The sequence below is a fragment of the Calonectris borealis genome, chromosome 6 (genome assembly GCF_964195595.1).
Source record: "Calonectris borealis chromosome 6, bCalBor7.hap1.2, whole genome shotgun sequence".
NCBI classification, from domain to species: domain Eukaryota; kingdom Metazoa; phylum Chordata; class Aves; order Procellariiformes; family Procellariidae; genus Calonectris; species Calonectris borealis.
In genome coordinates, this window is record NC_134317.1 from 25,871,857 (window position 1) to 25,887,767 (window position 15,911).

A 15,911-nucleotide genomic window follows, 5' to 3' on the forward strand; every position below is an offset into this window, starting at 1 on the left:
CATAAGATAATTCTAATAAGCAGTATTTGCAAAATGTTAAATATTTTTTGATTTAAAATCTAGCGAAGTAGAATGTGATTTATGTAGTGGGTTTGGGTATCAAAGATGGAATTTGCTTGCCCTGTACCAGTTGTATTCGTGATAGTTATGTAAGACAGTAATCGACATAGGTTGTTTTCTACAGATTTTAGCTCTAGGTTGTACCTAGTTATTCCAACAGTTGTAAAAAGACCTTTACTAGGATAGCAAATGTTCCCTCTGCAGCTCTTCTTAATCGTGAACAAAGTAGTTTGAGGATTTTAACTCTACCCTTTTAAATACTTACTTTTTTTTCTACTTTCACCCCTCTCCTGTTTCCTCCTGTAAAGCCACACCCATGCGTTGCAGCCAGAGAAGGCCCTGCTTCACAGGAATTGGGGTAAGTACTGACTTATCCAACCTGTTTTCTAGGTTTCCTAGATCTAAAAGAAAGGCTGAGTTAGAGTACCCTTCCAAAATGGCTGCTCTTAAGGAAGAGAGAGATGTGGAAGACTACAAGAGGAAAGGAAGACGATCCTCACAGGTGAGAGGACTGCTTTTTTTTTTAATAAAAAAGTAACTTTAAGGGGTAAAGATTAAAAAAAAAAAACTTAACCATTTTTATCTGATGTATTAATTCATAGCTTTTTTCCTACCTTCTTCATCCCCATATTAGCGGAGTAACTTTAAATTGCACTATATTACAATTTTAAGGGGTGGGGTGTTAAGCATAGTGGGGAAATTTTGCTTTTCTAGTTTTCTGTTGTAACAAAACTGGTTAAATGTATGTTTGTGATTAAAGCAAGGTGTAATTATTTTTTTAAGAAATTCATGCATCCTCAGAGTATCAGCAGGAACTTGATTCCTTCCTATCTTCAAAATCCTGTTTTTAGTGGGAATGAAGACAGGTTCTTTTTTTTTTTTTTAAAAAATGAAAATGGTTGCCTAATAGTCACTGCAAATGAAAGCGAGGCTGTACTAAGTAAAAATAACTGTTTTCTTTTGCTTCTAGCAGAAATACCGTAGACTGAATAAGGTGCGTAGTATAGAGAAGATGTTGGGGCTGTTCTGGGAGGATGGGAGCTAGTTACTTTGGGGCAGGGTGTGGAAATGGGAGGGGGGAGTAAAGTCTTGATACCCTTCAGAAAATAAACTCAATTCTAAGATCAGCAAAGAGGGTATTAAATATGCTTATGTAGCTTATAACTGAGACATTTTCTGACTGTTTATTTTTATTTGTTTGCTTTCTAACGTTATTTTTCCAGGGTGCCTGAATATTTTAGGTAGTTCAACTTTTTCTGGAATGATACACTACTGCAATGTGGGAGGGCCTGTATACTTGAATTAAGATCAGAGCTTGTCCGAGTTGCATGTATCTAGTAGTCTATGGTTATTTTGTATTGAAGTACGGTGTGTAAAGTCCTTCTGGAAGGAATGTTGCAACTGTCTCACTGCTCTTGGACTTTGGATAGAATGTAACTCGGGTCGCTCAGCTGCCTACTTAAAAAGCTTTTGTAGTTCACAAAAGTAGCTTGGCCAGGAATGTACTTAAAAGCTATTAAGTTTCTAAACAAAATGTTTCACAGAGAAAGTTGATGAGGCCCCCTTGTCTGTAAGCTTTCTCGTTTCAGAAGGCAGTGTAGGGTTGGGCTGCCTGGGGGACAGAGCAGTCTCATCATACAGGTTTAGCTGCCAATAAGCATAGGTGTGCCAGGCGTTTTGTGGACACTTGCTGGTGTTCATAGAGGTACAATGCATGGGAGGACTCCACCTGAAAACAGTGCCTTTAGAGAGAAATACTGCAACTCCAAAAGGCTGATTTTTCAAAACCCCTGCCATATGAAAGTTAAGTTTATAGCAAACTCATAACAAAGGCAGTGTGTATCTGCAGCAGCGTTGTCAAAAGGTCTTGGGATTTCTGCAAAGATCAGATTTTTACAGGAATCCCGGGGGGGGTGCTAGTTGCCATTTTTTCTTCCTCTCTTACGAGTGAGGTACAGTTAGACTGCGCTGAGTGTTTGAGGTTTTAGGTAGGACGTAGGAACCAACAGTTCGAATTTGGATTGCGAGAAAGGGTGAGCAGCGGGAACCAGATGCTCCCCCGCACTGCCGGCCGCTCCCTGCCCTCCTCCTGGGCCGCCCTTGCCGGCCCGACCGCCGCACTCCCCCCCCCTCCGCCTCCCTGCGAGCTGGGGCGGGCGCGGCGGGACACTCCCATGGCGCCAGTGCGGCGCTGGGACGTGGCCGGCGGGGCGGGTGCTGCTGCGCGCGCGCGCGTTCCCGCGTCCCTGTGGCCCCGCCCCTCCGGCTCCATATTGAGAGTGGAGGAGGCGAGATCGCTCACAAAATGGAGGCGGTCGGTGCTGCGTGGAGCTTTGGCTTGAGGGAGGAAGTCACTAGTCAAGGCTGGAAAGAAAGTTCCACGCCTCCTCAGAGCCCATTAATATGTTTGGGAAGTCCCTTAAACTGCTCAGGGGGAGAAACGAAGCTGCTTGCGAGCTTGCCAGCTGCAGGCAGGCTGGGCATTCTTACTGCTACTTCCCCCTGCCCTCCCCAGCCCCGTGACAGAAGGAGCGCTGCAAAATGGCGTGCTGGCCAGCAATATTGGCTGAGTGGGAGGGAGCCTGCTGATCTAGTTGAAGCAGTGTGGTAGTTACACTAGGGAGGAAGGGAGAGATGTGTTGTGCAAGGTTGGCTGCCCAGGAGAGACTGCTGTTATAACTAGCTTGCAGCAAAAGGACTGAGAAACAACATCTTATGTGATAGAGGACAGCACTCTGAAAACCCTAGAGATGCTTATTCCCAGTGAGAACAAAATGCCTGAAAAAAACCCAATTAATTCCCTAAGAAAATATGGCCTTTTATTTCTGTGGAGAGTTCCTGTAACGTAGGTGTGTCCTGAGGATAATTTCTCTCCAATAGAAGAGAAAAGCTGTAACAACAATTGTTTTTCCTCCCATATGAGAATGGCAGTTTATGTGCACATAATAAAAATAAAAATAAGTGAAGTCCTTTCGGGACTTTTCCTTTCAGGAGTGACCTGAAGAGTTCTGTGGTTATTCTTTTAAGGTAAAAGCAGTCTGAGTTGCTAACTGAAAACCCCGTAGCCTTGAGGGGTGTCAGAGAACTGTTAAAAGTCTGTCCAGTTTTTTCTTATATAGTTTTTTGGATCTGGAGAAGTCTAAACTCTACAGTTTAACATAATAGATTTTCTTTAATATGCTTAGGAGAGTTTGAAACGCTTAATGTTCCCAGCTTTAACATAACGCAGCTAAAAATTAAGTAGTGTCAGTAGATTAAAAAAAAAATGCAATTAGCAACAGAAAATAACCTGAAGAGTTCTGTGGTTATTCTTTTAAGGTAAAAGCAGTCTGAGTTGCTAACTGAAAACCCCGTAGCCTTGAGGGGTGTCAGAGAACTGTTAAAAGTCTGTCCAGTTTTTTCTTATATAGTTTTTTGGATTTGGAGAAGTCTAAACTCTACAGTTTAACATAATAGATTTTCTTTAATATGCTTAGGAGAGTTTGAAACGCTTAATGTTCCCAGCTTTAACATAACGCAGCTAAAAATTAAGTAGTGTCAGTAGATTAAAAAAAAAAAAGCAATTAGCAACAGAAAATAATATTTCACTTAACCTAAAGCAGTTTCTATATATAATAGGTGTGTAACCCTGTAAGATTATAAGTTTGTGTATAGTTAGAAGGGAGATTTTTTTTTTTTATTACACTTTCGTAGTCCAGACCACTTGGAAGACAGTAGAAAAGAAGCTTTACTTTGTAGTCACAGGACCATTGACTGTCAATCATTTATATAATGTTCCTGTTGTAACAAAGTTAGTGCCTTAAATAGAAAGCTGTTACCGAGAATGCTGGGGCTCTGTCTCACTAAGTTTAGCAGGTGTAAGAGCAGGGATCTACTTCCCAGCCAGCTTTTCATAATCTGAGGCATTGTTTCCTGGGTATAGCCTGAACGTTGTAAACCAATGGTTTCCTAAAGCAGTATATCATTCAGAAATTCTCTTTTGCCGTGTATTGCTTCACAATATTCATTGCTCTTTAGGGTGGTTGTGTTGCACTCAAAGGGATGTACGCTTTTCTAACCAACCCTAGCACCACCACCCCCGTTATTTAAACTGTGGTAGAGGTTAAGGCACTTCACCTTCAGGTTTGAAACAAGACATGTACATGTAGAAGTCTGTGGCTGGTTTTATGTAGTTCAGCTTTCAGGCTAATGCTGCATCTAGCTAGTCTAGGTTAACCCACTGCAGCAGAAACAGTGAAGCCTGTTACGCATTTGTGCTGCAGAATTGAAGTCATATGCAGCATAGCTAGCCAGCACCTTGTTGTGGAGTGTTTCACATGCACGAAAGTACCAGCTTGCTAAATACGATTTTAATCTGGTTGCTTTTTGTAAAACTACTCTGTCTTGGGGATGGGAGAAAGTTGTAAAATAATTTTGCATAAACTCCTGTCAAATGTACAGGGATATTCCCTGCCTAACTAAAAAAAACATGCAATGCTGAAAGAGAGCAGAAACACTAATGCACTTGTAAGCCCACTTTAATTGTGCTATAGAAAACTGGGCTCTGAAAATGAGCACATTTTAGAATGTGGCTGGTCCTACGTAGGTGATATTGTCAAGAGCTTCAATTAAGTTCATTTTACGATGTTTGTTAAGGTACCAGTCTTATTCCAATTGTTGTACCCACTACTGGTCATTGATTAGTCATTATTCAAGACTTCTTTATCTGTAAGACATAAGTCCATATTCATTCACATTTAAGAGGTATTTCCCATAACACTGAAAACCACATACGTATTTCTACTTTCTTGCCTGCATGCACTCAACTTACAAAATTATCCGAGTACAAAATTTACAATTTTAAGGAATTAAGAATTGATAAATTTCTTCAAATGCATAAAAATAACCTTTCAAAACAGATGTCCCAAAAGACTAGACACTCAGTTTGGACAATAACCTTTTTTTCTTGTACCCTGTGTTCTTAAATTTTTTAGAGTTCCTCATGATTATGCGTCATAAAGTGTTAGAACTTCCCTCTATCTAGCAGTGCTTCATTGCTAATCCCTACAGAGCAATATGCAACTCGAACATAAAATGAATGTACTTCCGGGGGGGGTGGGGAGCAACCAAATTATTTAGCGTATTGAAATCTCTTTTTGCATTTGAGCATTCTTAAGTTGTTAGTTAGTTAGTGTTTTAATTAAAATCACACCTCATTAAGTGTTTACTATGCTGCTGTCTAAACCCATTAGAAGTCATTGTTTTTATGTAAATGTATTCCACCTATTTGTAGTTATAATGTGCACAGATAATTGTTAGTAATTCTGTGAAATTTCAACTCTGTGGTTTGTATTCAAAATATGTTTTTGATTTTTGATTTTGTAGGGCCATGAGCCAAAGGAGCCGGAGCAGTTGAGAAAGCTGTTCATTGGAGGTCTGAGCTTTGAAACAACAGACGATAGCTTGAGAGAGCACTTTGAAAAATGGGGCACGCTCACGGACTGTGTGGTAAAGTGTCAAATATTAGTTTGTGCTTTTGAAATATAGGTATTTAATCTAGTACAGAAATGCAGAATACCCTCTATGTTTTTGCAGGTGATGAGAGACCCACAAACAAAACGTTCCAGAGGCTTCGGCTTTGTGACTTACTCTTGTGTGGAGGAGGTCGATGCTGCCATGAGTGCTCGACCGCATAAGGTTGACGGGCGCGTGGTTGAACCAAAGAGAGCAGTTTCGAGGGAGGTAAGTTAGTGTTTCAGTTAACTTTATTTCCTAATCTTTACCTAATAATTTAAAACACTGAATGTCACTTTTTGCATTGTAGGATTCTGTAAAGCCTGGGGCCCATCTCACAGTAAAGAAAATATTTGTTGGTGGAATTAAAGAAGATACAGAAGAATATAATTTAAGGGAGTACTTTGAAAAATATGGCAAGATTGAAACCATAGAAGTCATGGAAGACAGGCAAAGCGGAAAGAAAAGAGGCTTCGCTTTTGTAACTTTTGATGATCATGATACAGTTGATAAAATTGTTGGTATGTGACTCTTTAGTGAGAAATTACTTACGGAATAGAAGTGTAACATGAGATTTCAGAACAGCAGTGTGTGGAATGTAAGATGTTGGCATAATCAACTGCTTGCCTATTGTAAGAAATGGGGTAGATTTAATGTTCCTTTTAAAAGTGTGGTTATGCCTTACAGTAACTTTCTATGAGAGTTTTACAGCATATTGCTTTCAATGATTTGATTTTCTAACTCTTTCCTATTTCACAATTTTCTCTAGTTCAGAAATATCATACTATAAATGGACATAACTGTGAAGTGAAAAAAGCACTCTCAAAACAAGAGATGCAGACTGCTAGCTCTCAGAGAGGTGAGCTTGGAGTTGTGCATGGTTATTTGATGTCACTGGTTTTCAACTGATGTAATTTAAGTAAAATATTTTGTAGGTCGTGGGGGTGGCTCAGGCAACTTCATGGGTCGTGGAAACTTCGGAGGCGGTGGAGGGAACTTTGGCCGAGGAGGAAACTTTGGTGGAAGAGGTAGATGTCTGGAATGTTTATATAGAATGAGATTTCTGTTTTTTTTTATTTCCTGTGTCAGTTGGCTTAAACACTTAACACGTGTTCAGGAAAACATTCTCATCTGTTTTGTGTTCCAGGAGGCTATGGGGGTGGTGGTGGCGGTGGTGGGAGCAGAGGAAGCTTTGGGGGTGGTGACGGATACAATGGATTTGGTGATGGTAAGTGTATCGTTCACTTCCCTCCTCCCCTCCCCCCCCAACATTATAACCAGCTGTAAGTCTTGCCTTCACCTTGGAAACCAAGTCTACTTTGGTGATAAAGTTTTCTACATTGTAGAGCTGTGAAGAGTTAAAGGTTTTTTGTTTTCCCCACAAAACGATGAGTGGAAAAAAAATACTCCCCTGTATTTACCCTTTAAATTACCTCATGTCATGAGGTCATGCAGCAGCTGTTTATGATTATTGAGAATTAAATGAAGATTCTGGTATCAGTTGAGATGACTAAAACTGAATAAACAGTGACCAGCTAACATACCAGAAATCTTTTCAATCAACTGCAAGACTTTTCATAGCTCAATAGTGTCTTTTTCATGATGAAGTTTGAATGAGTATCCAAAATGCATCTGAAGAGAACTGTGGAAATTACCAAATGGCTGTGAAAGTAGCATTTTTGTGTGTGGGGGAAAGATGAGGGAAGTAGCATGTAGTTACTTACGTCCTTATTCTATAAGCAGATACATGTAGTGATGTTGAGTTCTTTGGAACTATTTCCCAGTTGGAACTACTACATCAAAATGTCAGAGACCAGATCAGCATCTGGAATACTAAGTCTTTCAGATATGCTTTATGTGATTAGAAAAAAAGAATGTTCAGAAGCTTTGACACACATGTAAATAAAGCTGTACGTCTAGATAAAAACTGTAAACCAGAATTCTTTTGAGGGCTTTGCCTACTGAGTCATTTCAGTTCAGGGGAATAAAGAGGATGATACACAGTATTGACAAAGCCGTTTGTGTAAAGAGGCAGTTATTACATGTAATGGGGGGTGGTGGTGGTAGCAGCAAGCTTATGTCTTTTTGTGAGCCAGAATGAACTTCTAAGTATCATGCTTCAAGGGTATACATAAACTAATGGGTTTGTTTTTTGTTTGGACTAAGTAGTTCAGGTAAATTATGCAACCACAATGAATATAATACAGGGAAAACATTGTGGGACGTTTTTATTGTGTGTTTTTGTTGGTTTTTTGTTAAATGGACCTTTTCTTACCAATATTTAGCTTTGGTGTGTTTAGTTTGACTCTTGTTTTGTTCAAAGGTGGCAACTACGGAGGTGGTCCTGGCTATGGCAGCAGAGGAGGTTATGGTGGTGGTGGAGGACCAGGATATGGAAACCCAGGTGGTGGATATGGAGGTGGAGGAGGAGGATATGATGGCTACAATGAAGGAGGAAATTTTGGTGGTGGTAAGATGCCAGCTTTAATTAGACATCTATTTTTTTTTAGGCAGGTCTGAGTTGTACAGTGCCTGAAGTATGATACTGGATAAAATGAGTTGTACAATTAGGTCTTAATGCAGAATGCTATGTTACATAAGGAAAGTTCTTTTCCCTCTGGATCAGCTTTATACACTATACAACATTGTTTTGCCTGGAACTTATTTTTCAAAAAGGAGCAGCTGTAAGTCTGTGTGTGGAGGTAGAATAGGAGAATTTTTAAACTTCTGACCATTTGAGGTATGCTGTTGCTGTCAGATGGCAGTTGACATCATGTAGATCACGTCCTCCTTGGTGAGGACTGTACATCTAAGTTTCTGTAAGCTTTTTTATTGTTTGCCTGTGAAATGAGCTGCTCCAGTTATTTTTATAACAGCAGTTCTTTTGCCAATTACACATTCTAAATAGACTAACTGGAAGTCACATAATTATAATACTGTTTTACAGCCTTAACTAGTATAAACCCTTGATGAGTATATTTACAATCTATGTTAATATCTAACCAAAATACAAGTAGCCATGTCCTGTTGAATGATCAGTTTAGCTGTGTTCTACATTGTCAGTATTAATTTCCCTGCAGGGATTTCTGAACGTTAAGGTTCGTTTTTAAATCTGGGGTAGCTTCTATGGAGGCCTTTAATGATAGACAGGATGTTTCTGGTAAGGGTATCTCTCAAATACAAAAACAGCTTAGGTGCTTTACTAGGATTGTTGGAGAAAGAACAGTAAGAACTTGCAAGGACTAGTGCAAGTTTGGGGAGTTAAACTGCAAAATCTGCTGCATACTTCATTATATCCTCTGATGTGTATATGCAGCATGCCCGTTACAGTTCTCTCACTTTTTAGAGCAAATAAATTGTATGTAGTTTACATTATTGTCATACATACAAAGCTGTGGGTAGTGGAAGAATGACGGTGAAACTCATGTGCTCTTCTGAGTTTGGAGGCCTTGAATTTGGCCTGTTTTGTTAACTTCAAATTGCCTACTCAAACCTGTATGAATTTTCTTACGTAGCATGATGTGTCTCATCTTCAACGAAATAACAGTTTTTAATCTTCAAAATGCTAAGGGTCTTCTGTCATTTGTGCATTGTGAGTAGAGGTAGCATGCAAAGTGCTTGCAATTCTATTTTAAATTGTTTTAAACAATTACAATTTACATTTACATTGGATGTCATAATTAGGCAAGCTTCATGTCCTAAGTGTTGAACAAAAGTGGCTTTATAAATTTGCATTTGTTTCAGGTAATTATGGTGGAAGTGGAAACTACAATGATTTTGGCAATTACAGCGGACAACAGCAGTCCAACTATGGTCCCATGAAAGGTGGTGGCAGCTTTGGTGGCAGAAGTTCAGGCAGTCCCTATGGTGGTAAATATAGTTTCGTACAGAAAATATTTTTTTGGTTTAAAATTTGTTGTTATTCTTGTATTTCAATATACACCCTATTTTTTGTAGGTGGTTATGGATCTGGAAGTGGAAGTGGGGGCTATGGTGGTAGAAGATTCTAAAAATGCTACCAGAAAAAGGGTAGGTGTAATGCATATTTATAATGATGATTAATAATGTACAACTGTTCACTGAGAGTAATAATTTTCTTATCCTGTATTCAACAGGCTACAGTTCTTAGCAGGAGAGAGAGCGAGGAGTTGTCAGGAAAGCTGCAGGTTACTTTGAGACAGTCGTCCCAAATGCATTAGAGGAACTGTAAAATCTGCCACAGGAGGAACGATGATCCATAGTCAGAAAAGTTACTGCAGCTTAAACAGGAAACCCTTCTTGTTCAGGACTGTCATAGCCACAGTTTGCAAAAAGTGCAGCTATTGATTAATGCAATGTAGTGTCGATTAGATGTACATTCCTGAGGTCTTTATCTGTTGTAGCTTTGTCTTTCTTTTTTCTTTTTATTTTCCCATTACATCAGGTATATTGCCCTGTAAATTGTGGTAGTGGTACCAGGAATAAACAAATTAAGGAATTTTTAACTTTTCAATATTTGTGTAGTTCAGTTTTTCCACATTTAGTACAGAGAACTCTATACCAGAAATAAAATGTAGTTTAGGGTGTTTCCTTGTTAGTTAATAGAGAGGATTAATGCATTTCTCAATTACTATTTTGTATTAATTTAAAGTTAACAATAGAAACACCTATTGATTTGCAGTCTTAAGGGGTCTAGTCTCAGTGTATATATGTAACTGTCATTGACATGAGTTACATAGGCATACAGAGGGAAAACATCTGTATGTTGCATTATAGTTTGTTTAGATGTATAACTAGGATTGAGTTACTCAAATTAGTGTTTGTGAATTATAGAACTAAGCTTTACCTTAATGAAAATTTCAAATTACTTTTTGGTTTGTGCATATTTTTTTAATTTGTAGTTCTGTATTAGTACTAGCGCTTCAAGAAAATAAGGCATGATAAATATTTTAACAAGACCAACTTTAGACACATTAAAGCTGTCTCCCGTCTCATTTGAGATGTATAAGGGATAACTGCAGTTGCTTAAGTCTTGGGTGAAGAGAAAAAGAAACTTGCTTTTTACCTTTATATTTATTGTAATTCCCGAGAAGTTAAGGTGGGGGGAATCAAGTGCCTGTTTCCTTGGGATATACAATGATTCTGTTTCAATAAAACTATACTTTGGGGAGGGTGGCTTGGAATTTTCATCCCCTTCCTTTGTCCCTGTTTCCCTCTCCCTCACACCAGACTGCGCTGTTTCAATTAAATGAGGCGTCATAGTGAGAGTAATAGGTATGTTCCTCAATAACTTAATGGCTATATACTTTCTTGCATGCACCCTAGGCAATTTTCTGGACACATTCTTCTGACTGGGAGCCAAGGGTAGCACAGGTGTAATCACTGACAGTCCCAGGTAATGCGTTCCAAAAGCCCGTTCACGATGGGCTCTAGTATAGTTTTCAAGCTTTTTCCCTTGTGAATGTCTATGCTCAGCTAAGAGCTCGAAGAGAAAACAAAACATCATCTAGTTGTATTTTACTGACTAGAAACACTTCCCACAATGTAGAATGGTACAGTCTTGAGTTTCCACAGGTAGAATGATAGCGTGTTACAATTTGATTTGATGCACTGGAGTAGCAAATCTTATCAGCACATATGGCTAGAAATTGTACTTAATTCTCACTTCTGACCTCCAAATTAAGGCACTGCAGTCTGTCCTTTTCTCAGCTGATGTGAATTCTCTCTCGACTATTGCCAGGACAGTGCTTTCTGTCAATTCAGACTCAGAAGAGTAGGGACCCAGTCAATAGAAGACATACTCAGACACTTGACAATATGGTATTGGAATTACTCACACCTGTTTCACTTCTGGGTCAATGTGCAGTATAAGGTAAATGCCATTCCAGTGTAGGAATGAATCTGCAAAGATGTATGAAATGGCTCAAGGCATAATCAGTCATATTAATAATGAATTATAATTTTAAGAAGTAGTAGAAAAATGAGTGTGTTGTTTGAAAAAAAAAATTAAACAATGTTATTTAAACACTGTTATTGGAGTGTATTTAGACTGCAGTACACTAAAAGAAGGAACCGGTGTCAAGATGGTAGCCTCCAAACTGGATTTCAAAGTCTGCTTATTCTTTTCTGTGGAGTTTTAAAATATCTCTAAAGTTAAAGCAAGAATTGGTGATTTAGTGAACGCTTCTGTTGTTGTACATATTAATTTGGGCTTGGGGGGGGGGCTGTATTTCAATAAAGGCTTTTTTTAAACAACCCATTTGGAGTTTGAAAACATTGAAAACTAAACCACAACTCACTAGGGAGTGAGCCACCTAACTATCGAATTGCTTTGTACGTTACTACGCCTAGAAGATGTGTAGACTTGTACCTGGGGCCTGCATCTGATTGCAGGGACAACTGGAGGATGGGGTTGATGTCCCTTCTGACAATTGATCTGGTATTTCTAAATTTTTTTTAGAATGTATTGACAGTGTTCTTTTTAACAGGGCCTCTTGTAGCTGTACTGTGACAACAATGTTAACTTTGAAAAATAGTGTCATAATAAACTTTATGAACAAGATCTGTATGCAACCTTTTAAGAGATGGATGTAAGTGACCGCTTTGTAGGTGGGTGGGGTAGCTTAGCTGTTGTTTGTGATGTGGAAAAGTGTAAGGACAGTCATTAACCAGCTTTAAAGAACCTAGGATGTACTTCTTTGATCCATACTTTGCTAAGGAGACTCATAAGACAGGACTTCAGCAGCCTATTGAGTATGGAGAAGTCAGCATAATTAAAGAATGACAAGGCAGCAGGAGCAACAGCTTCAACTTCCAGAAAAGTGAAGGCATAAGATACTGTGCTGATAGTGAGCAGCTTTCCAAAGGCTAGTTAAATCTGCTTATCACAGCTGAAATATCGAAGAAAGTCTAGCAAGAGTTCTTCACCTTTTGGAACCTCCTTGAGTGATAGCTACTTGAGTTGACTCAAAATCAATAGGTCTAGCATTTAGACCTGAAAGGAAGGGCAATGAGCATAGGTAAGGTTTGCCTTTAAAATTTTTCATGAATTAAAAAGAGTAGTGGGAGGTTTTTAAACAAGGTAAGAGTAATTTCTTTGATTTTCAGGTTGAATGAGAAGCTGCTGCTTGACAAAATGGGGAATGTCTTGCACATCCTCTTCAATTGAAGGTTTCTGACTGGGTAAGATTTGTAGTGTATAGTAAAACACTTGTTTAACCCTTATTTCCTTCTAGGCTTTCCTTTGCCAGCCCTTTAATATCAAGGAAAGCCTTAAGTATTCCGAAAGAGCAAGTATTCCGGCACATGTCATCCAGTGTTTCCTGTTCTGGATGAGAGTTGCTTGCTGGCATAATTGCTATTCAAGAATCTTCTGTTCCTGGCAGGTACAAAATCGCTGTGTGTCTGAGATAAACGAGAGAAATGATAAATGTTTTGAAATATGTGCTCCAGTTGCTGTGGGGAGTGTACTGTGGGGGTTTTGAGAAATTGTTCGTTACCTTGTAACAGAAAGAGACGCCTTACAGAAACCCAGAGGGGTGAAGACCCTGAAGCGGTTCATCACAATTCTCAGTAGTGTGTGATACGCTGCAGCTGCAGTAGTTCTGTAAAGGCACTTTGCATTGGTTAGAGCAGTGATTTCCCTCCTAATACATTCATCTTGGCTTACCAGGTGGGTTTGTATTTATCAGTACAAATCAAAAAGAGTTCCCTTTCAGATTTTTGGTGCTTTCAGGCAGGGTAGTTTAGTGGAAGCTAATACTGTCAGGTGACGCCCAGCTGAAAGCACAACTGCATTTATACAGATGAATGGCAATAAAAGAACTTTCCATGGAATCTGCTTTTATTGCACATTGGTTCTTAACTCTTGGAACACATACTTCCTTTTCTGCATCTTCAATTGTTGCAGGTCTGGGATATTTTTAACTCCTTTTATATAGTAGTCTAGTACCTACTTAAACTTGCCAATACATTTTTGAGTCTGTGCGTTATTTTTGTGAAGTCAGTTTCTATTTTAGTGTTGGTTATGCTTCAGTTACTCAGAAAACAAAGTTGAATGGAACCCGCGCATTTCAGTTGAACCCGGGGCTTAGGCATGTTCACAGACTGATTCAAGTAGTTAAACTTGTTACCTGCTGTCTGTAAACATCCAGAAAGCAAACTCTTGCCATTGTAATGTACCATTAAAAGTTAACTTGGAAGTTGCAACGGTAACATTGAGATTTTCATATAATCAGGAGGTACTTAATGGAAATCTCACAATGACTGTGTATATTTTTAAAAAACGCCAACAAACGTTTTTGGTTAGTCAAGGTTGAGCCAAAATTTAGAACTGCGGCAGTAAGGTCACGGTCTCTCCGTAGTGTAGTATGCTAGACAGCTTGTTGCTGAGGTGACGAGCTTGCTTGCTTACACCTAGAGGTGGAAAACCTTTGCTTTTCCTCAGCTAGGCAGAGTTGCTCTTGTGAGCTCGCCTAGGCATCTGTGTGGAGCACGGGTAACGGGGAAAAGCATTAGTGTGCCTTACGACTACTCGGTTGAGGGCAGATGCTTTTGTACTTGGAGGGAGGGGGAATGTTACAATTTTTTAACAGTAAAATCTTGAAAATGTTTTAATGACAGTAAGTTTTAACAAAAACCCTTTCTAGTTCGCATCTCATTACTAGGCCTGAGTATAGAGCAAAGCTCTGCCTTTCCTTAACATTAGAGGATTCTACATTGCTGCAGGCTTGTTCTGTGCTCTGGAGGGGTCTTTTTGCACCACGTATGGAACTAGATATTCACTGTTAGAATTATTTTCACACTTGGATCTATAACACTCTCGTTAGACTACTTCGCTTAGTTTCAATTATTCGTACCCCAATTTGTTCAGAAGTAAACCTTGTCAAAGCTAAACACATCCTTAAGGAGTACTTCATCAAGTGTATCTTTGTCCAAGAGGCACTTCCAAGAGTTAAGAATATTGTTTCATGGCTAGGCTTTTCGATAGTTGGCTGCTATTGAAAATAGCAGCTGTGAATGGAGATGGAGATGTGAAGATGTAAAGTTAACGAAGCATTGGTCCCTAAGCTGTAGTTCTACAGAAGTTTGTTTGATACCTAAACCTGTGTGTTAATCTAAAAGCAAATGGTACTTCCAGGCAGTAAAAACGTATTTCCCCAAAAGGGGCCCAGGTTGCTGCAGATGTGATAAGTGTTGTGTTATTATAGAACACTGAAATTAAGCACAGCATCTTAACTTTGATATCTTTTAAATATTTAAGGCAGGAAGGGGAATGCTCCTAGTCTTTCAAGCATTGATTGTGTGATGTACTGACTTGCTGTCTTTGGTCCCTGTGTTTAAGACATTAACATGTTTTCATATAGTCTACACTGCGGTGAAATACTCACGTACCAGTCTGTGGTCTCTGACAAGTGTTTGTATCTTAAATTGTGTGGAGCATGAAAGATCTCGAGTATATCACTGAAGTTCAGATATCTGATGGATGATTCTTTTTCTGCTGTGGGTGCTACAGGTTGACATCTCTATCTAAGATTAGCTTTTTCCTGAACTAAAGTAATCCAAGTATCTCCGTAGAAGAAAAATGGCCTTCATGTAGAAGATAATATCGCAAGATTGGAAACAGAATAATATGTTATAACTGGCAAAGACTTCAAGAGCAATGGTGCTAGTGTGCTGAAATCTTAGAACTTGTGGTTAAACAAGTTTAAAAATAGCATGGAAATTTAAAATTTCAGTATAGTCCATAATGGATTGAAATTTGTTAAAATATTTCAATTTTGTATCAGAATAAAGTGTATGTTGTCAAATGACTTACAATCTAAAATGCGTTGCCATCACCTTTTTTTTAATGCTGTGAGGAACACAAAGCGGTCTTAAATCATTGCAACACATTTTGTTACAGGATCATCTTTCCAACTTGGGACAGCAAGTCAGAAAACCTTGGTTCAGCCCAGCTCCTCAGCTTTACTTTTGGTCTCCAAAAGTGGAGACTTGTCAGTGTATGAGGTCAGCATTGTGTGATGCATTAGACTTGGCGATGTCACTAGTCACTCTCAGGTTTGGGAACATACTCTGTACCTCAGCAATAATAATAAAATGAAGGATGTAGTTTGCAAATCCGATGTCTTCGCATATACCAAAATAATCTAATGTGGAATATTTTTTTCCTTAATGGTGCATTGGGTGTTTCGATGCGAGTACAACGTTCACTGTGTTCATGATATGAAAAATGCTGGTTTAAACTGAAGGCGAGTTGTCATGGTCCGAGTTACTTCAGACTGATTCTTCGCCTGGTGGAATTCAAACAAGGCTTCTGTATCAGCTGCAGGTTTTTTGTTGTTGCTCTTTTCATCCTGGTAATGGAAGAAGTATCCCTG

General features: G+C 39.0%; 1 protein-coding gene across 25 annotated transcripts in view; it reads left to right on the forward strand.

The window, feature by feature from the left end:
* Nucleotides 1–15,911, forward strand: part of HNRNPA3 (heterogeneous nuclear ribonucleoprotein A3) — a 35,929-nt gene that overhangs the window by 3,745 nt on the left and 16,273 nt on the right. For 4 of the 25 annotated variants that reach the window (XM_075153321.1, XM_075153322.1, XM_075153315.1 and 1 more), the window contains 12 exons: nt 451–562; nt 1,031–1,054; nt 5,425–5,547; nt 5,635–5,781; nt 5,864–6,074; nt 6,323–6,412; nt 6,489–6,581; nt 6,701–6,781; nt 7,877–8,023; nt 9,298–9,423; nt 9,511–9,582; nt 9,669–12,094. In XM_075153321.1, coding sequence (XP_075009422.1) covers nt 497–562; nt 1,031–1,054; nt 5,425–5,547; nt 5,635–5,781; nt 5,864–6,074; nt 6,323–6,412; nt 6,489–6,581; nt 6,701–6,781; nt 7,877–8,023; nt 9,298–9,423; nt 9,511–9,563 — 1,161 coding nt within the window. In that variant the 5' untranslated portion in view covers nt 451–496 and the 3' untranslated portion in view covers nt 9,564–9,582; nt 9,669–12,094. Of the gene's footprint in view, nt 1–450; nt 563–1,030; nt 1,055–5,424; nt 5,548–5,634; nt 5,782–5,863; nt 6,075–6,322; nt 6,413–6,488; nt 6,582–6,700; nt 6,782–7,876; nt 8,024–9,297; nt 9,424–9,510; nt 9,583–9,668; nt 12,552–12,639; nt 15,863–15,911 lie in introns of those variants that run through there. The other 21 variants (XM_075153324.1, XM_075153325.1, XM_075153323.1 and 18 more) reach the window with 13 other exon arrangements.